The 23,676-nt window shown below is 43.2% G+C and overlaps 1 protein-coding gene across 1 annotated transcript in view; it reads right to left on the reverse strand.

Moving 5' to 3' along the window:
- The window catches only part of pard6gb (par-6 family cell polarity regulator gamma b), a 32,329-nt gene extending 19,493 nt beyond the window's left edge, over positions 1 to 12,836 (reverse strand). The window contains exons 1-2 of the mRNA XM_041955421.1: positions 12,533 to 12,836; positions 7,086 to 7,308 (exon numbers count right to left, since the gene is read on the reverse strand). Of these exons, the coding sequence (XP_041811355.1) occupies positions 7,086 to 7,308; positions 12,533 to 12,604 (295 nt within the window). The 5' untranslated portion in view covers positions 12,605 to 12,836. The remainder of the gene's footprint in view (positions 1 to 7,085; positions 7,309 to 12,532) is intronic.
- Positions 12,837 to 23,676: the final 10,840 nt, after the last annotated feature.

Below are 23,676 nucleotides of genomic sequence, written 5' to 3' on the forward strand. Positions count from 1 at the left end.
CACAGCCTGAGGCAGATCTCTGGTACCGAGCACAAAGACTAGAGGTAGTGGAAGTCCCAACATAACAGACCACACTCAAACTCAATGTTAATGACTCTGATGGTTTGTAAAGGGGGTCACAAAAGCACACTCAGGCAATGTGATAAGGCAGTGCCCGTGCGTGAGCAGAATAGATCTGCTGGAAAGACGAAAAGAATGCTTTTGTGCCTCTCGTGGCATTTGATTGTGTGGCTGGCATTCAAATGCATAATCTACCGAACAGCATGCAAAATGAAAATGAGCAACGAGGGCAAGAGGGAAAAAGCTGCACACTGGCATGGATCAATTCTGAATTATCTATACTAATCAAGAGATCTATTCTAATCCAGTGTCCCCAGGACTAAATCAGCTTTGTGAGGTCTGACTGGGATAAAGAGCCAACGCTAATTACTGAGGTGGCTCTTCCTCTCGTCGACATGGATCAAATGCTGCGGGGTCGAAGCTTTAACCTACGGCTACCATGACTGAACACTGGCATGTTGACACATCTGCTGCACAATCCCATCTAGTGAGCAGGCCATGTGGACAAAAGCATGCACACGCGCATGTGCACGCGCACGCGCACGCACACGCACACGCACACAGCTCTCAGAAGCCCTCTGGTCATGGTGTGAGAGTGGCCAGATGTGCTGACAGGGTCCCTGCAGCTGGCCAATACAACAGCACACAGGCAGAGAGAGGACCACATCACAGACTGTGGGCTAAAATCTATGATAGCTGCTTTATGAATTCATGCAGAGACATCTTTTACATGTAACAAAAATAGCATGTAATGCAATAAAACATGTAATTATGGATGCACCCATCTGATACACTGGATCAGTACTGGCACAGACACTGACCCTATTTAGCAGATCAGGTATCAGATCCACGATGCGACCAATCCAGTCTCTTATGCATCATTATAAAGTTCAGTGATTATGCTATAAAGGCCGCCCACTCTTTTTTAGTGTCACAAAAATTCCTGGCCTAACGTAAAAATGATTCAAATGGCAGAGGGATACACAGATTTAAAACTGTGGAAAAAGAGGCTGGTATCAAAATTAGAACTTCAGAATCAGTATCAGGAGGAAAAAGGTTTAAATGTTGCATCCCTAATAGGAACACAAAGAATAAATGAAAAACACGTCGGGGAGAGATGATAAACCACAGCACTGACGTTTGAAACAAAAGAGTATCTGAAAATGAAACTTGAAGAAATTACATGTCTGCTTGCATTTATTATCATTCTTTTATGACAGGAAATAAGACGTTATTAAAATTTAAGTGTATGGACTTCAGCAAAACCAGAAAACCAGACAAAAATAACAAACACTATCCCACCAAACTTCCTCTCCATTTCAGAAACATTTGGACTGTAACCGTTTCAGGCATTAGATTATGGCCGTGGCAGCAGAGTTTCAGCTCCGCAGACATTTTATTTCATTTATTATGTCTTATGCTGTCTCTTACGCTGTGAAACGACAACCGTTAAGAACCAAATTCCATGGAAAACTTCTTGGAATTTATGGACAAGCCGACCAGAGCTCCTGCTCCTAGCCAACGTGACTCCTAGCTGTGGTTGCAAAGGTCGGGTCAGGTCTGGTTAAGGTCAAGCCTCTGCCCACCATCCATGCCCTCTAACATCTCTATACACACCTGAGAGCCCAGAACACATCCATGTGACAATGACACCTTCTGTTAAAAAAGGCGTAAATGCTAATTTCAAAACCCTTATTCTATTGCCCCTCTTCTAAAGTCTGGATGTCAACAGCTTCAAATGAACAGAGACACCTTATTTACTGTGACTAACACGCTGAAACAATTGATGAATTTTTCACGCAAGCAGTTTCAACATGCTGCATTGGTTTCCTGTTATACTCCCTTAATAGTTTTCAGTGTAAATGACTTTTTCTATTCACAGCCTGCCAAGCATTGCTGTGTAAACAACTTTTTTTTTTTTTTTTATTTAACTGAAAAAAAGAAAAAGCAAAAGAGCCAAATGTGGAAATCAGCAATGTGCAGACAGTCAGGGTAGCCACAGAAATATAATAACGCCAGCTTTTCTTTGATCTCCAGGCAACTGTGCGGTCCAGCTTGTTGAGAAACAGCACCGGTCTGAATGTCAGCTTTAACTCGCGCAGCTGCTGTTACATTCTGGCTTTTTATTTACGTGCCACATCTCTCTTTAGTTTGGCTGATGTTGATATCTGGACCTCTAGTTTTCACAGGTGTGGAGAGCAGTCGGGTTGCCGGAGCTGCAAACCCCGGCGTTCAGCGTGCTGGATACGAAGGCACACAGACTCGACCTTGGCCTACCTCGTCTGCTCTGTTTATTTAAACTTTTAGCCCTCTGCCAAACAGGGGTCTCTTCTCTTTGTTGAAAGTTTAGTCTGTGTGCAGGCTACTGGCACTGTCTGCAAAAACAACTCCATTTTCCAAAATTGAGCTTTCAGAAACTGTTTTGTTTGGATCGAGCCGTTTTTTTGTCTACCATTAGTGTAACTGCAGGTAAAACGTACATCAAATTTAATACACATATCCTCGTTTGAACCCTCCTTGTCCTCCCACTGTGCATAAACCACCATTAAAAACCATGATCAAGATCACTGCAGCCGTGACTGTACGATGGGGAATTAGCAGCTCGGCACCAACGCCTGCTGGATCGTGTGAGTTTGCCTGCTCCAAAAGCCTTTCAGGCATCAACAGCCTGCATTCACAGGTCGTGTTCTGCTCCAAAAATGGATTTATGGGACTAAATGAGACTTATTCAAACCAGTGTTTTTCACTACTAACAAGGATCATTGACATTATGTCTTTCATCTTATAACAGTAAAGCACAGTGGTGAAACATGGAAAATCCATTTCCTGGACTAGAATAACTGCGCAGGCAGCGTTCACTCACTCTTATCTCTGTCCCAATTTGCATCATTTTGCATGCCAGGCAGAATATGAATGAACAGTTAGTGGTTTAGCTAGAAACTTGCTTCTGTAGATAAAAAAATACCATAAACCTCTGACATAATGTCAGACTAGTACGTGCTGCAGCTGCCCTCACAAATACACACTGTTGCATGCAGCATGCATACAATGAGCACATGCTACTTCATCACAACTTGCGCCTTGAACTTTGACCCTCTTGCTCATGCATCATTTGCAGTCCATAGTGCGAAATTTTAGGTGAAAAGAAAAATTATGCGATTTAGAAGGAGGATTGTGGGTCAGAATATCCACAAAAGCATGCAACCAGATGCAGTAGGACATCCTGGTACTTCTGACATGCTGCATTTGACATCCTATGTATTGGGACATAGTATGGTAGGATGGGTATTGGAAAGCAGCAAATCTCTCAAGTACAGCAGGATAAATCACTGACTACAAATGTGGAACCAAATGCATTAAACTAAAGGCTCAGTCAACATGAGGGTCCTGGACTTATAATGTCCTGTGTTATCCTCAGTACAAACATGGAGAAACTCACACAGCAATTTAAAGGCGGAAATGTGCATGTGGACCCTCCAAACTAGCGTCGATCATCAGTTGACCACACATGACTGAACCGCTACAATTGCACACACCCACACGCTGGACCGGACAAGGAGTCCACCTCCACACGCAGAGCTGGTTCACTCCGCTCCTCTTCCCATCACTAGCTCGCCCCTCCCCCTCCCTGATGAGAAACGTAGAAGTGTCCCAGTACGAAACTTCCCTCAGTGAAGTGACGTGTCGCCTGTTGTTATTTACATGCCGGCCACTGAATAAAAAACAGAATTATTTATGCCGTGCAAACATTCCTGCACAGCTCGGTGGTCCAAGACCAAAGTTTCCTCTCCATCTAATTTTTGTGTGTTAATCATTACATTACAAACAGACCGCCTGCGGTTTCAGTTCTTATGTAAACAATTTAGCAGAAAGGCTCCTTTCTACTGTGGGCGCAGCCAGATTCATGACATCTTCTGGTTTTGAACAACTCAATTAGCATTCTAATGGAGCGCATCCCGCTTTAGTGAAATATATCCAAATTGAAAAATGTTACAGCTCAATGCACCCACTAATAGTTTTGCCATGCTGACAAAGTAATATTTCCTATGCAGCTGCAACAGAGCACTCCTTTAGAGGATCATCTCTTAAGAGGATATACTGCTAATACTGCTGCTAATACTGCTGAATTGTCTGAATTAGGCAACTTTCAAGCCCGTGGAAGTTGTTAATAAAGTCCAACATTTAATAAAAGCAAACAACTTCATGTTAAGTAGCAAAATGAGCCCTGACAGAGTATCTCCAGCTAAAACTGTGTGCAGGTGCAACAAATAAAAATGACTGAGTTACTCTAAAAAGGGCCAGAGGCAACATTGAGGTTTAACCGAAAACTTGACACTGCAACGGTGCCTTTGTCCTTTTCGGTCAGTGACTGTAATGCTGTATGTATTAAATATCAGCAGATTTCCTGGTTTAAAACACACAACACAGGAGTCCTCATTTAACTTCCCCTTGCTGGGACTGGAGGCGAGTACTGTGCAATCATCTACACTGAGACGTCATTATGCATTGTTAGGAACAAACCACAAAGCGTGCACCTCTGCTCTGTAGCTGAAGACATCATTGAACAAGCTGCCATCATTCCCCACGGGGAGTAACAGGTATCATCTGCAGGATCATTGTGGTACTGCCACACAACTGCGGCACGTGCTCAAGTGATTTTACCAACAATGGCGATCTAAGCCCGGAAGCAGGGTGTCAGGTAGATAAAAAGAGAGACACACAAACGTTAGAATACCCATTGTTACATGGAGAAAGTACACACACACACATCCACAAACACAACCAGTCACAGAGACCTGTCTCAGGGCTGATCTCGGGGTGGGAGGGTTGAAGGTATTAGCCAACAAGTCCAGGAGAGCAAAACACCAGCACACCTCGATGCATCACTGGAGTTTTCATTTTTCTCTCTTCCTCTTCAGCCTTCTCCCACTCTTAGTAAAACTTACATTCTCTTACATTTCCTTTTACATCCTCCCCTTCACCTCCTGCCTCTCACTGAATTTCATCTTTAACTATTATGAAAGCCTTTTATTTTATCATGTATCCATAAACTTTGAGGTTTTGCGCATTTTGTTCTATGTGGCAGCTTATTTTGAAACAAATGCAGGTTTAACAACTTTTTTCCCATTTGAGATGATGTTTGTAATTTTCTTGCCTTTTACAGGAGACAGAAAAACAGATGTATAAACCTAGTGAGCTGTCAGGGGAGCAGTCCAATTAAACATGTTTTTTTTTACTTGGTGCTCTCATATCCATATGAAAGGCCAGTCCAGTTTGAATTACACAGAATGTCCCTACTGTGAGTGAGGGGTGAGTCACAGTGTCCTTATATGTGTGTGAAGTCTTTCATCTGGGGTGGTCTGCTGACCGGGCCGGAGACGATACGCTGTGACCTGTACTAACAGGCTGGTAGTGACTGATACAGTCATTATCACACACAAACCTTCTCGAGCATGTACCATACTGAGAGCGGGGCAGCTCTTCTGAGACGTGAGGCACTCGCACAGTCATGCACACACACACCTCTTTGTCTAGTGACTAACAATAGACTGCAGTGAGGCTTAAGATGCTCAGACTGTTTCAGCGTCAGCCACAACAGTGCACATGACCATGTCACTGTGTTCACATCACAAAAACACTGCAGAGGCATTTCATGAGAGCCACACATCTGTCATACAACAAGGGTGAGCAACATTTCACAGCAAAAGCCAGGAGTAGAATCCTTGCATCTATGTTTCTGAACCACCAAGACACAATTTATGGGTGTCAGGAATGAATTATGGCATTATTTAACATGACTTAACAATGTGGTAAATGATGCATAAATATGCTTTAATTTTTAAAAAAGCTGCCCTATCCTGAAATTAACAATCGAAACTTAGATTTTTACATCTTCCATCTTTGGCAGGTCTTATCAGCCGATGTACAATGAGCTAATTCAGCTGCAGACATATGAGCTCTCAAGACACTGAATGACACAATGGAGGAGCCTGCTGGGTCCTCTTGAACATCCAAACCCTTCTTCTTGCTAGAAATCTGCGACAGGATAATTCGCTGCACTACGGCTAGCTTTTGTTTCTGAACCACCGGACGACAATTAAAACAATACCCTGGAGTGTACATGTTCATTACACAACCAAGCGAGGGACATTCCAAGAAGGATTGAGGGTATGAATAGATGCGAATGGAGATAGATTCATTTGTATGCTCGCTGGCTGGCTGGCAGTCAGTCAAAACCCACTCCAGAGTTGGGATCAATGAGAGAGAAAGATAGGGAGAGAGAGAGAGAGAGAGAGAGAGACAAGGACTAGCTCCCATTCAGGGTACCGCAGTGTTTTCTCTGGACAAATACACACTCACATGCACGCACACACAAACACACAAACGGAGGGAGCTCAGTAAGGAGTCTCTCTTTCATGCAGATCTTTTGTCTCTCAGTAATGTCTGGTATGCTGGGATACAGGCTTTGCTCAATGACCTGATTTCTATGGGGCTGCTGAGGCACCGGCCTGTGTGTATGTGTGTGTGTGCATGTGTGTGCGATCATCTGCCTGCGAGCTCTTCCTTTGGATAAGACCAGGGACTTAGCCAGGCAGACAGACACAGACTGAGACAGATCCAGCCAATAAGAGGGCAGGAAACACAAACACACACACACGCACACGCACACACACACACACACACACACACACACACACACACACACACACACACAGACAGAAAAGCCTTGCATGAAGTAAACAAAAAGGCCTCGAGTTCCCATAGCGGGAAGAAAGACATAATTGGATGAGGAAATATTCTGTGGGGAAACTTCATTCAAGTCAGCACGATAATTGCAGCCCAAGACACAGTTATTGCACTAGCTGATTGTTTTATAGGTTTACCAAGTGCAGGATATTTGAAAATCCGATTTCCATCCAGCGGTTAAACAAAGACAATGGAGGAGAAAAAGACTCAGTAAGCTTGACTTCTGCTGTGTAATGAATATAAGAAAAAGTCAAGGGAAGCAGTGCAGTGCAACCTACCTTGTCTCTGTATGAAGATCCTGAGCAGTGGATGAGCTGTCGACACTGCCTTGCAGAAGTTGTCATCATTGTTGATCGGCAGCAAATCACCGTGGATGTCGGCATAGCCGATCATCACCTCCATGTTGGCGATGCGGTGAATGTGCAGAATGAGCTTGTAAAACTCCTCAAACTTGCCGGGCTTGACCCTGTCCACAGAGAACCGGCGAAATTCTGCCCCATACTGCAAGGAAAGGAAGATCAAAAGAGGGAGGCCATTAAAAGGGACAGTTACTGGGACAGGCAAACAGGAAGAGGAAACCGGGATGTCCGACCTAATGCCCTTATCTAAACCATCTGAGTGGCACACATAAAACTAACAGGGTGGATGTCTGCCGAGCTCTGTCACAGCTGTGGTCATGACCTCATGGCATAGAGGAAGCTGTTTCAAAGCAAAACACAAACTGGATTAGCTGCAATCCACAGTCAAAGCAATATCATTGTTCAAACATTTGCATATTAAACTCTACTTAAGACTACTCAAGAAATGTCAGAACTAGAGCTGCAATGATTAGCTGATTAGAGCAGCGAAAGAAAATTAATCTGCAATTATGTTGAAGTCATTTTGAAGCAAAAATGTTAATGTTCAAGATTCTCGGATGCTAAAATTTTGTATTTTTTTTATGGTATTACTTTACAGTAAACTGTAAGGGTTTGGGCATCAGTGAAGAGCAAACAATAAAATAGTCAGTAGATTAATCGATAATGTAAATAATTACTAGTTGCAGCCCTAGTAAAAACCATAGGAAAGCTTAGCATTTACAAATATATGGGCCTACAGCTGAAGTTACTGTGCTTACCTCTGCTAACATCATGAAAAATGTATCTGCTTTTATGACATCAAACCATAACCTTCAGGGAAAAAGAACAGGGGCACTTTTCGCGCAGCGAATTTCATATATACAGCAATAGTTTGACATTTTGGGATGTATTTTTATTAATTTTGTTTTCTGTAGAGAGTTACATGAGATGATGGACATCAGTCCCATGTCGTACTGTAATTGCAAAGCTACAGCCAGCAGCCAGCTAGCATAAAAAAGGACACAAATACTGAAAAAGGAAGAATGGTTAGCTTAGCTCTCTCTGAAGGTAAAACAATCTGCAAAAAACAGCACTTCTAAAGCTCACTAACTCACACATTGTATACATTGTTTTTTAATGTCTAAAAACACAAACCAAGCTAGCTGTTTTTCCCTGTTTCCAATTTTTGTACTATGCTAAGCTAATTGGCTGCTGGCTGTAGCGTTATATTGAATGGCTAGATTAACGGTAGTATCAATCCTCTCATCTAATGCTAGATAAGTAGTTAGCATTACGAGTTTCTTTGTACCTTCGGACAGAGCGAGGCTAGCCGTTTCCAGTATTTACGCTATCTAGCTGTTAGCTGTAGCTTCCTATTTAGCCACAGACATGAGCGTGGTATCAATCTTCTCTTCAAATGCTAGTTAATTTGTGCACCTAAGTTTTTTTTTGTTACCTTTGGATAGAGCCAGGCTAGCCATTTCCCCGTTTCCAGTATCTATGCTAACTCACTGCTCGTTGTAGCTTCATATTTAGCCACAGACATGAGAGTGGTATCAATTTTTTTCATCTAACAATTTCCAAGAAAATAAATATGTGTATTTCCCAAAGCAGAAACTGAGAATGATTGTTTTTTAGGCCATCAACCACTAGCCAAATTGATCACAAGACCAGACGCATCAGGATCTGGGTGGCTAACCACCTCTGCTAGCATGCCCCGCAGAGCTTTAAGTTCATCACATCACACCGACCAAGAAAACAGCAGGAAAAGGGAAGGAGGCTTTTCTACAATAGAACAATACAGGTAGATGAGTGAACTGTCCCAGCATATATAAATGACAGCGGCGGGCAGCCCCACCTCCCGCCCACCGTTAACGCACAAGAGCACAGACATGAACAATTGTGCTCCAGCTTTCCCGGCTAGGTCACCGAACCACCAATGAGAGCGCGGCTGAGGTCACGGTGGGGTCATCATGTGACTCACAGACAAGAATGGACGAGAGGGGGAGAGATGCAACCCGAGGTACAAGAGCCCAGCTCGATAAACCACAACATCACACAGCCGCTGCAGCGCCGGTGTCTGAATCACAGTGGTAATTTGTAGACTAAGGTGCTTTTTGTTACTGTAATCATCAGCTCACAGAGGAGGGAAGCTGAGGGGAAGAGAGGAGGAGGAGGAGGAGGGAGAGGAAAAGTGCTGACAGGGTAGCAGAGGAGAACAGCAGTATACTGACTAGGAGGAGAGAAGAAGAGCAGGGGGGATACATTAACCAGCTCTGTAATTAGAAGACGACAGATGAATTTAAGAGGAGGCGTGTTAGGGAACTGAGGGGATGCCAGGCGGGTGCGTAGTTTGAAAGCACCCAACTTGGGCTCCAGCTATTAAAACTCGACCTACATCTGAACATGACACGAGAAGCGGACAAACAGGTTCGTCAGTATTCAGCGTGTGTACTTAGCATTCGGGAAAGTGAAACCTATACGTGAATTAAGTGTGATTAACACTGTAAGACTTCAACACGCTTGACTTGCCAGATGATAATCATACTTGTGCATATCAGTGGGCTCCGTCACTGCTCTGCATCTGAATGTTCTCTTGGCGCGGCGCCTCGAGATCAGTCTGAACAATCTGTTTTCTTGAGCAGAGCTCGGCCCTGCGGTGCTAGCAAGTCTGAACAGGGCGCGATTAATCACGAGCCTCCGCGTTAAACCCCGACCTAAGAATACATCACTACAAACGTGACATCACCTGTCCTCCTGGCCTATCAGGGCAGAGGGATGTCAACAGGTTGCAACATGTCTGTGGACGCTAAACTCCGACACACTGGAGAAAATGGAAGATAACTGACTTTGTGTCTTTGTCCTTACCTAATACCCTGCAAGTCAGGGACAACTCACCTGAGAAATCACCTGGCATTTTGGAAGATTAGTAAACAAATGCACAACTGATCTGCAAAAAGACTGAGTGTAACGAAGCAGGCCTCAAACTGAGATTTTCGCCTTGAAAATCTGGATCGATTAAAGTGAGGGCAGAGGGAGCGAAACAAAAACAATCCCACCCAACCCCCTCCGCCCCCTCGCACTCTCTCCGTCTCTGATAAGAGCTTCAAGTGAGTGAAACCAGCTCCTGGCCGAGGCTCCACGACAGGCAGCCAGACACCTCCAGTGTTATCCCTGATAGGCTTATCACTGGAACAGTCTCCCCTGAGAAAAGCAAACGCTAAGCAGCGAGAACTGGCACATAACATGCACCATGCTCAACTATACAGACAACAAACACGCTGATATCGGCCCACGGGAGTGAATCCGAGTGTTTAATTTCAACTAGTGTTTGGTTAAGTTGTCTTTAAGATTGCGCACTAGCTCGAGGATATCTAGCAATGCTACGTCAAGGGCAGCTGGACTTCCTTCAGCAAGTCCTGTTCCCTTTGACTTCCAGATAACAAGTGCTTATGTGAAGCTGGCTTCAACGAAAATGTTTATTTATAATGAGACTGAAGGTTCAGTTTCAATCTCTTGCCTTTGATACAAAGGCAGCAGGATAGATTATTTACAATTTAAGAGCTGGAATCAAGGTGGTAGTTTCCAAGGCCTACTTTTTTCAAATGTGTGTGATTATTCTCTGCAGCCAAGTCCAGCTGCCCTGGATTCAACCCTCCTTGGATTCATTTTGCACATTTCAAATCACTTTTCTGGTCACCGCTTGAGATCAACCTCTCTGCGTTTACGCCTTTTTAGCCTGCAACACATCACAGGCAGAACTAGAGGCAGCGTGTTCAGGTGATTCCTAATTGTTGCATTTACGCATTTAAAAATAGACTCTACAGCAGTAAAGCTGCCTCCTTGGCTTTTTTTTTTTTTTTTTTACAAGTATTCGAATAGCTATAACTGTCATTCTGGTTTGATCAGCTGAAACTCAGCTAAACGCTCTTGATTACAGGTTACCACCCCTACATTTGTGACTGAGAGGGATGTGATGTGAAACCGAACGTGGTCATTCTGTTCTAAAAGTAGAACAAAAGTGACGTAGTAGGGGTGCTGAGTTATATCTGATCCAAAAAGGGAAACATGTGACGTTGCGTGACAGTGAGTCAGCACTGCAGTGACGTAAAAACCTGCCCGTTCCAGCCAAGCGGCTCCTGGCTTGTCAGTCACACCCACGAACCCTCTGTGGTGGCGACCACTCCTGTTTCTGTGGAACCAACACGAAACCCACCCTGCCCCAAAACAAAAAGACAACACTGCCCTAAGATGATGTATGCATGAGCATCCTAGAATAGATGGGGCCCCCCCCTCCTTTTCTTTCCCACCCACCACCCGTGTATCTGTTATCCCTCTTGCAGCCCTCCCAGGTCACAGCCACACCGCCACCGCTGAACGTGGGCAGCCGAGATTACAAGCGGCCGAATGAGTCACCTCTCGCAGCATTTGCCCCATCTCAATGTGGCATGTGAACCGCAACCCAGGAGCTCATCCTTCATGTATGTGCCGACACACTCATGTGTGCTGGCATGTGTAAACACATATCATGAATGCCACTCCAGTTTGTCATCACGTTAATGGAATTTTTGAGGGAAAAATGCAGGTTAGCCTTCAGGAAGCCCTTGAGAGGCTGTGGCAAAAAAATGTTGAATAGTTCAGTGTTCAGTTTGTGGTCAGGGTTGGACACAGTGCCATGTGTTTATCTGGGATGATTGTCACTATGGCCACATGCTCTGTAAACTGTTGTCAGGCCTGCACCAAACTACAGTATTAACAGCAACACAACTTTTCTAAGGCTGCAGCTCTAAAGTGTTTGACAAAATTCACGTGATATTCAAATGTTGCATGAATTTGTGAGACTCCATCACACAAGCCTAAAACTGGTGTCATCTACTTGCTGGTTAACTTACTTTATGCGGCTATCAGCTTCTCACAAAACAATGAGGAGGCTGAAACTATGTCGCACAAAGCGGCAGTGAACGCAACTAATGTTGCAAAAACATCCGATTGAACAGATAAAACACCTCCTTATGGTTACAAATATTTAAAGCCGGGCTGTTGGGTAACAATGTCAAACCAGTTTTGTTCCCATCAGCTTCGTGTCAGAGAGGGAAAGAGCCAGATCAGCACAATCTGCACGGTCGGAGGGAAAAGAGGAGAAAAATCAGCGCAATTTGCAAGAATGTGCAGAAAACTGCTGCATCCAGCTCCCGTTTTCGTGGACTAGATAAGAGCTTTGCCGCTGAGGGGAGAAAATGTGTGAGGTTAGCTGCAGACAGTCTGTCCGAGCAGCTCCAGCTCCAGCTCCGCTACAGGACGACCATGTGAACTCGTTATTTTCTCCTCAAGCCCCCTCGTTTAAGATCCTCCAAATCACACAAACTCCCCCCACACACAACACTCACCTTGCTTTTCACCTCAACGGCGTTACAATCCGCAGTTCGCAGAGGTTGAGACTTATTAAAGCTCCGATTCATTTTTGTGTGGTTGCAGTTTAAAAAAAAAAAAAAAGAAAACGAAAAGTTCAGCCGCCTTTGCCCGCAGAAAGAGGGGCTCTGGTCCCGGGGTTTCTGCTGTGAAATCCTTCTGCTTCGTCTCTGGAGGAGAAGTTCGTCTTTTCTTGAGTTTGTTTCGCCTCCTTTTTTCAATGTGTTCCGGCAGACAGGAGCGAGGACTTCAGCGGAGGACAGGAGGTGCGCGACTCGCCGCGTTCACTTGGGAGTGTGAGTTAAGTTTTGAAATGACATCAGCCCTCCTAAAAAAATGGGATCCAATGAGGCCTTCACTTTCCACTCGTAATCCTCAGCTCCCTCGTTCAGGACGTTTTAGCAGCCTTATTGTCGCAGGTAAGGATTGACAACAGCCACAACTAATCATACATATCACAACCACATGTGTTAATACGATTACTAAAAAACACAATGCATGATACAGACCAAACATAAAAGTGCTTGGCTGTTATGTTGGCTGAGTGTATTATCAGGCTGCAAATAATTTATCCCAATAAATGTTTTATCAGTTGTTGGACTCTCTTCCTCTCCCTCGCAACACTTTGGCAGCTTTGATAAACATTTAAAGAAAACAAAGTAAATCACCGCAAATCATGCATCACCGAGCATCTTTTGATGAATGTGAGGCACAATTTGTAAAATGGTTTACATTTGACAAGGCACGCCTATTAATCAATAATAAACAAGACCTAAACTCTCTCAGTTTTTGGTGGTTTGTGACGCTTCATTAATTAGGATTACATTTCCCGCAGTAACTGAAGGTAGCACCACGCTGCACTGGTCCTCCAGTGCGCCAGAGGACGCATGTCTTAACACAGACGCATTCAAAGCTTCCAGTTAAAAAGACAGTTAATTATAACGGAAGATGGTGTGAATTGGAATTACGTAGAGCGCCAATCACCACATTAATTTATTTAAAGTTAGTTTTAGTTGAGCATCACAACCAAAACCAGTGCTGGAGCATCAAAGCAAGCACGCATGCAAGTCTCATATTGCATTGTTCCTTAGTATATGTGCTGGTACAAACATTTTCCCCTGTTAATGAAATGTTACAGCGTTGAAAGAAACACAGCAATACACAGTAATTGGTTCCTTTTTCTTAATTGCAGCTCATGCAGCTGAGCTCAATACTATTCAAACAATTTAGGCAAGGAAATTGATCTATAGACTACGAGGACCTCAGCCTCATTTCCACAAGTGTCCTCACTTTTTATTCAGTCATACTCTCAACGCTAGCGGCATCTAATGTATTCTACTGTATACAGACACGAGAGGGTAACAGATCTATTGTCTATCTGTTATCTATTTCTAGTAGCTCAAACTGCCGGGCAGGCCAGGTGGATATACATGAATTTCCAGCAACTTAACTGTGATTGATTACCGCTTTTAGGGAATTAATCTGCAACAAAACATTTTCTGAGGTTCAGCCTCTGGAAAACATTGTAACAGCTCACCTATACCTTCAAACAAGTGCACCATCAAGTGTCAAGTCCAGTCGGCAGGAATACTTATGCTTAAAAAATTAACAGGTACACATGCCTAATTATCAGTGGCATGACTGATGAATATTTGCCCCCCTACACCGTAACCAACACCCACAGTGTAAGAAACTTGAAGCAGCACGGGGTGATGAATATCCCTGACTGCTGTCCTGCTTTACAACATTCCTGGGCCCCTGAAGCTGCCTGCAGACAACAGCTGCAGTTTGCAGCGCCTCCCAGAAGCTGCAGCTTGTGTTTGTTTACTCACTGCAGTAATGTGTTGACCAGTTACAAACCATCTAAGTGCACTGTCAGATTTTAGTTTCACAGTATCTTAACATTAAAAGGTAGTTTGGTTTCCAGTAAATCATTATCCATATTTTGGTTCCAGTAATGGCTGCAGAGCTCATTTTTGTCTCTCATATTGTGTTCTAGCGAAACTGGACTCAAATGTTCTGTTAATTAAGCTCAACATTTCCAATTGTTGACGATAAGTCAAGATCAAATGATGTGGAGCTCATAATGTTCTCCACCTTCTCATGAATAGACTCAAAATCCAGTGACTTTCTATGGATTGTGTTTAATCTGTGTGAGTTATTGTTATTTATTACTGGTGTTAAAAATCAGAAGACTGATCTTAATTAGTCACTTATTCAAATCATATTGCTGCTGCCTGTGAGGTGCATGCAACACTATGGATGTGCTCTGACACAAATGACCTGAGATGAAGAAATGAAAACTGATGAAACAGTGGTTAGTAAACAATAATATATTTTATGTAACTTGATACGGGCCATTTCAGCACTAATTTAATACTAGTCAAGCTTATGGCGCCCACTCAAGGCCAGTATTTGGTATTGCACTCCATCAGGTTTCACTTCTTACATTAGTGTAGAGTGCCAAGCAGTCTGGACATTGTTTTTCCAATAGTTTCATGTGCTATAAATTATCCTACAAGTGTTCTACGTGGAACCTGCAATTGATCAAGTTTTTCTAACATACTAAGGATTGTTAAAACATTTAAAGGTGGAGAAAGCTTTATATGTATTGCCTTTAATGACTTTGTGTCATCAAGAATTAATTGTACTTAAATAATAATCAATCAAAAGTAAATCTATACTTATTTGATTACAATTCAAAATGGAAACAATCCTGCATTTGAGCCAAGAAAACATGGAAAAAAAGATCTGTGTGGAATCTCAAATGAAAAAGAAGATACATACATGAGTGTGCTTTCAGCCTGGGCAACCTTCCTCTGAGCCTCTTTGAAAACAAATACAAATTTAATCATGCAGTCAAGGAAAACACGAGTCAAAACAAATCAAATCAAATGAAAAGTCAATGGTATTTATCAGGATGTGAAGCCGGCCTAATTATATCAACTGAGGAAGGCCTCCATTCATTATGGCTCTAAATTATTTGTAATACTTCTAAAACATGACACAAGAGGCTGCTGCTACTTCAGCGCTGAATCCTTTTTCAATAACAGCAGACTGATCACAGTTCATCATTCTTGGTAATACACCAACACACACACGCCATCCAAATCAAGGGTATTAAAAACGTCTTGATGCAGGGAGTGCCTGTGCTACACACTGTACTGCATTTCTGTTGAATAAAAAAGGTCCATACAGAGGTGTGTGGAGTATACAGGAGGTGAAACTTTAATATCCTTCACTGACTTTTAGGATTCAGTCTGACAACTGAGAGGGACAATCAAACATAATATAGAGCAGTAATATACACAGAACACAGAGACAGACAGAAAATTAAGAAAACGTACCTCTCTAGTGAGTACATCTACTATCTTTTTTCAAATAAATTAGGGGAAAAAAAGTCATGTAATTAACATCAGTATAGGCATGATTTTGAATGTGTGTATTAAAGTGGGGTTGCATAATGTTGCACGTGTTCCTGGGTAACTGTGGGATCGATCTCTCTCCTCCCTGATGAGTAATCCCACATGTGACCAGCAGAGGTCAGCACACCCCCACATAAAACACATACAGTATTCTTTCAGGTCTGCATGCACAGAGCCTTGTCATGCACAGAGAGCACTGACACAACAATTACAAAGCATCATTCTTCACTTTCAGCCTAAATATGAGTCAGGCATCACTGCATGTAAAATTTTGGCACTGCAACATGCATTCACACATAAAAGGATGCATAAATAGAACATGGACTTTTCACCCAAACCAATACCTGGCAATTACTGAAACATGCAAAAGAGAATTCACTCTGAGAGAAAGCTGCTTTTTCTCTGGTCCTGGGAGAACCAAGACTGATGCTGAAGATGTGAGATGAGACAGACGTTTTGAGCCCAGGAGAGAAAGGAAAACAAAACCAAAAATACATAATTTTTAAAATTCACACACATAAAAGAATATAGAGCCTACAGTTTTTGGACAGATGACTGTTAATTAGGCTACACACATTTATTTTTAATATTTCTGAACTTCAGCAGCAATCATCATGATGTTATTTCTCAAGTTTTGCAGTCTGGGGCCTTCTGCAGCTTGGTGAATAGGCCTTTGAATAAGCACTGATTCAGTATCAGTATGAAGCCGTGAAGGAATCACTTTTCACTGACATCACCGTGTTGCACTGAAAAACAAAGACGAGGATAGAAAAGACACAGGAAGAGCCAGAGGAAGAAGGCCAAGATGGGAGATAAAAATGGCAGAAGAGGAAAAAGGAAATTAACAAAATAGAACAAGAGTGATTGGAGGAAGACAAAAGACAGATACAAAGGAGAAAAACTCAGGGAGACCGAGTTAATCAGTTCAGATGGCAACCCTGCCTCTCCTCTCTCAGATGTGTGTAATGAGGAGAATGGCAGTCACTTTATACTCAGAACTCATTGCACTGTGTGGTTTTAATCCAGCTCCATATGTCTGAATTCAGGTGGTCCTCTAGTGGTAATGTGAGAGGAGGAGATTACAGTGAGATGAAAAGATACTCGCAGTAATCCATCCTCTGTGTAGAGACAGAGAAACATGCGGAGCTGGTTATAGGAGGGTATTTAGACGGCAGCAGTGCCAGCCTAAAGTCAGCCAGACCGGCAGAAAGGCCCCTCACTCAACCCTCCACTCTGTTCTGCTCCACTCACTCTCTGATTAAAGAGAAAGGAGGGCACCGACGTGCACACACACACACACACACTCAAATACTGCCTTCATATCGTCACTGCGTGATCTCAGCATTCAGGTCATATTGCACAGACATTGTGTTTTAACATAAGCAGAGCTGCAGCCTCTCCTCCGGCTCACACTGAGTCATGACACATCATCAGAGTCTCGGGCCGTGTCCTCTGACTCGTCTACTCGCTGGACAAAATGAAATACAGGCGCGGTGCGAGTTGCAAAATGGAAAAGTAATCTTTTGGCTGTTTCCATCACTCTTAGTTCTCAGAGTAGATGCCTGTGTGTGAGGCAGGGGGAGGGAGGAGGTGGAAAAAAAAAAGAGGGAGAAATGGATGGTGTGAGTATGTGGAGGAGGTGGAGAGACAGACAGTGAAGTGAACACGTGCAGTGTTGTTGGCAGGAGCTCTCTAGAAGGCTCTCACCTCTGTTACGGGGGCGACTTGGCTAAGCAGTGCTGACCGCACATCTGCTGCCATTGGATAAAAAAGAAATCTCTGTATATGTGATGCTGGTGACTGCTTCGCTGTCCTCTTCTTGCTGTCTTGAGAACTGAAGACCTGCACCCTGTGGGATTACCGTCTCTATCTCACTCTCTCATTGAAAAATAATCTATTTTTAAATACACTCACTCTTACTAAATGCACTTCAACTTTGTGGTACTTGTGTCAGGTGGAATTTAAAATTGATCACTGTGGCACTCTTCTCAACAGCTTTGTCCTTGGTCTACTCTGGCTTAGGTTGCACCTCCTTGTACCTCGCTTTGCACAAAAAAGTGTCAGCTAAAGTAAAAAATATAAGACAAGTGTATCATCATTTCTTTTACTGTCCTACTGTGGTTTAAAACCTACCATGGCTACCCTCTTCCTCTATTGCCCATCTCACTTGGGGTGTGCCTCAAGGCTCAATTTTAGGTCCACTATTTTTTCCATATTCATGCTTCCTCTAAGGAACATTATAATGCAAATACATTATAAATGTTCATTTTTATGCTAATGACATCCAGCTATACGTCCCCAAAAAGCCTGAACTGAGACCGTTAAGTGCTGCATGTTCAACAATTTTCCTTAATAAATGGCCTCCCAGCTCCCTCCATCCGATGAGTAATACCCTTGCTAGTCTAACAATCCATGTAAAACCTGTTCTGGCAGTGCTGTTTCACTCTTATCTCACAAATCAAGTCTTTTTTAGAAAGTTAGCCATGCATTAATCTCATCCTACTGCAATTCCATTTCTTCCTACTTGAGCCAGAGTCCTCCTTTCCCTGCAGCAGCTGATCCAAAATGCCACAACAAGGATGTTGACCTATTCAAGGAAGCACAATCACATTACCACCATCCTAGTCTACCTTCAGTCATTACTAAACATTTCCTTGATCCAGGCTACAGAGTCTTTGTCAAGCCCTGCCGTTTTGTAAAGCCTTGGTTTGGTGCTTTTATGTTAACTTTTAAGACATATTTCTCCAGACAAGTGTTTTAACATGTGTTCAACCTCCAGCTTGACATCAGCCACTGTCTTTCAGGTGATGACTTTATTTTACCCTTTGCCTGAATATCATTGCATTTTATCTAACATGTTATTCATTTTTGTCTCTTTTCTGGGCTTTTTCTTGTCTTTGTTTCTTTCATTTTTTCACTATGTCTGAAGGTTTTTTTGGTGTGTTTCTTTGTTTTCCATCAGTTTGGAACCATACCTGTAGTTGGCCTCTGAAGCCAACTGCAGCATTAAAAGTGATATTGAAATGTACATGTTTATCTTGATTTGAATCTTGAGGCACACACTCACACAAATAGAAAAACATGCATGTACCTCCATCATGCACCCACCACCACCACCTGAGGGTGCCATTGCCATACTGGTAGCACACATGAACATATGCACAGGTGCGTAAACAAGCCTGTGAAATTGCTGCTTTCAGTCATTCTCCAGATCTCTTTCTCACAACATGCACAAACACACACACACACACACACTTTCACACGCTGCCACTGCTCACACACTGACGCCTGCTTAGTTCCAATCCTGTATGGATGTTGCCTCTCGTCCACGCTGTGTGATTTGTGGAATCTTTTGATGTGTAAAGTGGCAGGGACCTGCAGCCTGATCTGGACTTTGTCACAGTTTGTGGACTCAGCAAAGTCTACAGGCCAGTTGAAGAAATGAGAGTGTGTAAAGGTGCTTTTACGCTGGCAGTTAAGACCAACTCCAGGAGCAATTCACCTAAAAATCCAGTAATATGAATCCCTTTTCACACCTGTACATGGTAGGCAGAAAATCTACTATACTGGTGAGCATGCAGTTTCCTCTTCCTGTCAGCATCAAACTGTTTCTTCAGGTTATGGTATACAGTGATCATACCAGCTTGGCCTCCCGGGAACCCAGTTTTCTTCACAAAGAATATAAATGCACAGTAGCCCTCTATGATTCAGCAATAGGTGTATGTGATCCCCCTGCTGATAGACAACCCCATCGTCCTCCATCATGCTCGTCCTCCTTCCCGCCTTGTGACGCTGTGCGTTGTGGAGCCTCTCCTGGTTCATTTCTTCTCCCTCCCGAATGAAAACATCAGCCATCTGGTCCAGGGGTGAAAGGTCAAATCTCAGGCTGGTAATGAGGATGGCGTCGCTAGGGGGATGTAGGAGGTGTGTGTGTGTGTGTGTGTGCGTGAGAGCCTTGCTGAGCGTGTCTGCTTCCTGAGTGAGCATTAAACATTAACGAGTCAGCTCTGTGAGTCTGGAGAGAGGAGAGAGGAGACTAGAGGACAGGAGATGTGAGCAGAGGCAAAGTCCCTTCAGAGAGACACAGCGAGAGGAGAGACAAATGTGCAGGTAGACACGTGACCGGACGCACGCAACACAAACACGCACACATGTGCAGGTACACAAACGCACAGAGAGATGGACTGCATGTGGATATGCTGTTCCTTTCAGTCACTTTCCCCTCAAAAAGCTTTTCCTCTTGTTTATTGACTCAGCCTTCCAACATTCAGTACATCAATAACTCTGGTCGATGAGAAAGAAAAAGGCACGGAGGCTACTGCTGTGACGGAGGTGTTTGTGAATGCATGTGTGCGTGAGTGTGTGTGTGTGTGTGTGTGTGCCTGCATGCTCACCAACCTTTTCTTCCACCCAGCCCATTTCATCCAACACATCCCATAATTTGTTCCAGTTATTTTCCACCATGACTGTAATAATTTCCTCTGGATTTCTACCGGCAGCAACATGCAGGTCTACCTAAAGGTAAGCTGTTAGATAATAGTAACAGGTCTCATTTGGCCTCTGCAGCAGAACCACATAATTGGCTGGGAATCACAATGTGAAAATGGTGAGACTCAGCAGTGTAGTCAAGTACACAGAGCTCACAAGTAAACTGAGTTACACTCACTTCCTTTTATTCCTTTAGAGAGTATTATGTGTGTCTGTGTGTGTTGCTGTAGTTGCCATGGAGATGCAAAAGATGGTGGGAATAATGGAATAACCATGTCCTCAGCAGTGAGCCCACCTCTCGTGCTGTATGTGTAACCTTTGGGTGTGATCTTTTCAGTCTCTGTCCCCAACCACAGAGCAGTTTAATAATAATGTATGTACAGCAGAGGGTCCCTACATACATTACATGTGTTAGTGCAAACAGTGATATATGCAGTATGAGGACAGCAGCCCTCAAGGGTGTACATGGTAATGGTAATGGAAAACTCACATAAATTAAATAGAATAAATGGAATACTATGCAAATTCTAGTATATAGCACACTATACAATAAATTCTGTAGCAACAGGTTTATTGTCCATCTTCTTGGACCTTAAAAACACTACTATAGGCATCTCAGGGTGGTTAAAGCAAGCGTGAACATTTTTAGGTATTTTTACAGGAATGTATACATATTTATGCACATTTCAATATTAACAAGGTTAGACATACGTTGTATATACATGCTGTCACTGTCCTGTGAAAAAACATGGTTCAGTAAATAAAAGCAAACCTGTTTCAGCCTTGTGCATTTTCTGGATAATCCAGAGGATCGGCATGAGGTAGCACAAGCTAATGGCAATAAACCTAATTAGCCTTAATATCTTTCTAATGAAACCAATCAAAATAGCCACGCAGTCACATATCAGAAAAAGTGAGATCAGATATAAGACCCTATGGTTTTTTTACTTCTATAGAGAAGTTGGGAGTTTCTCTTTATTTCAGTACATTTTGAATTTTTTTAATAAACAAAAATCACTCACATTTCCAGACACTGACTTTTGGTTGAGAGACACTGTATTTCTCAGGGTCCTGCGTAGAGGGCTAAATTTATTGCTCTTTGTGTATTTAAAAGTTTACTTTTCTTAGAGAAAAGATACACTTGTTGAAATTCAGGTCGTAGATTTGGGCACTTCTCTGCCCACGGGAGTTGTTGTCGTAGCCTCCTGTCTGTTTAGCCTCTGATGTCTCTTCTGTATCTCTTGGTGTGAAATATCAGCGAGTGGCTGCGTCGGAGCATTTCTGTGTGTGATGTGTCGTGTATTGATTATTTATCTTTTAAAAGTGCCAGCAGCTAGCGCAAGTTTTACCTCTTCTTTGCCTTGAAGGCTGGATGTGTACAATTTGTCTCAGAATACTCGGGACATCTTGAGGAAATTAAAGATATAATTCAAAATGTGTTCACAGAATATCCAACGTTGAGAAAATCATCCTTTTCTGACAGACCTCAAGACGTTTCATAATCTCACTCTCCCACTTTTTCTGCATATGAGCCTTGATGGCAAGTTCTGCTCCGGTGAAAGAATTCTACTTTTAGACAAACACGCTGATCACCTGCCATTAGGCAGAAAACAATCAGTCTCAGCTGGTTATTCTAGCCCCGTTTCATGTGTCTGGCTGAGGTCAGATGACAACATTTCTTGCACCAGAAACAAAGGCCTCTTTCAAGTCTAGCTCACACTTTCTTGTGCTTCTTCCATACTTGGGAAAAACTGTAGCATGCATTGTAATTTTACACCTCTGGATGGAGCTGTTAAATCTGCCATTTTTTCTATTCAGATCTGGGCTGGAGTGACAGTCTGCCTTTCTCTGCTTTATAAAAGTCAACATTTAAGCTTTCCTGACCTGTTTTAACCTCAAACATCCCAAATGATATTAACATGAGATTATATTTCAGGGTTATTCTGAATAAATAAAGGCCTTTATGCTTTATTAGCTGTGCTTTGTTTTATTCCGCAGGCAAATACACATCAAATTACTACATTATTTTGCAAAACTATGCAAAACTATAATAATAAAATGAAAAATAATAAAATTGTAGCAATCAAAAAAGCAAAGTAGTTGCAAGTAGAAGATACACAGTGTATGAAACAAATGACATATCAGACAGATATAGCACATATAGCATAACACATATGTTTTGTCAGCATTTTGAAACCTCCAGAAGCCTGGAGCTCACAGTAAGTTTGTGAAAAGTTCCCATCAGGCCTGCAGAGAGGGACACGCAGCTGGAGACGGGCATGGAGTCAGAGACAGCCCGATGCAGACACAGTGTCTAGGCCCGTCTTCCTCCCTGCACTCGCAGTAAAGAGTGTTTACGCGAGCAGTCTGCAGCGTGAGCGCGTCCCACACGGCTCCTTGATTGAAAGAAAACAACATCAATCTAGCACAGGCCCCGAGGCCTTTAAATAACCGTCAGGCTGTTTAAAGCAGAGATCTCATTCCCTCCCTGCTGCCGCTGCTGCTGCTGACTACGCACACAAAGCTGCGCGCAAATGCACGCTATTTTCACACACATATATGAATATATAGATGAACAGATCTCTCTCTCTCTGCTACTCTTTCAACATTTAAACCTCGTTCGCCCCTTATCATCTTCTTCTCCTCCTGTCCCTCCTCCACACTCCCTCCCTCCCAAGTGTATTGTGGTCATTTTCATTCATCGCCCCCATGATGCTAAAATGTCAAGGTTAGAGTGTGCCAGTTCTCTCTCTCTCTCTCTCACACACGCACGCACACACACACACACACACACACACACACACACACACACACACACACACACACACACACACACATGGCCAGAGGAGAGGGAGGGGAAGGGACTACCGATTCTGAATACAAGAATTAGTCAAGCGTGCATTTTCCTTCTTCTCCCTTTCTTTGCTTCTCTCGCTCCTCTGCTGCCCCCTCTCTTTGTTAGCGGGGGCCTTTAGTGTGTGTGTGTGTGTGTGTGTGTGTGTGTGTGTGTGTGTGTGTGTGTGTCAGAGAGAGAGTTTAAGAGGTGAGGAGTTGCAGGGAGCGTGGGGGGGGGGTTATCGGAGGTGTGGGCTGGGGCTGAACGTGGTTTTGTTTTGCTCTGCTGTTTCTGTGCATGAATTTACTCTGGACGGAGGAAAATGACCAAACAAGCAGCTCACATCCCAGCGCTTGATATTTCTCTTCCTTCT

This window comes from Chelmon rostratus, chromosome 16 (genome assembly GCF_017976325.1).
Source record: "Chelmon rostratus isolate fCheRos1 chromosome 16, fCheRos1.pri, whole genome shotgun sequence".
In the NCBI taxonomy this organism is placed as follows: domain Eukaryota; kingdom Metazoa; phylum Chordata; class Actinopteri; order Chaetodontiformes; family Chaetodontidae; genus Chelmon; species Chelmon rostratus.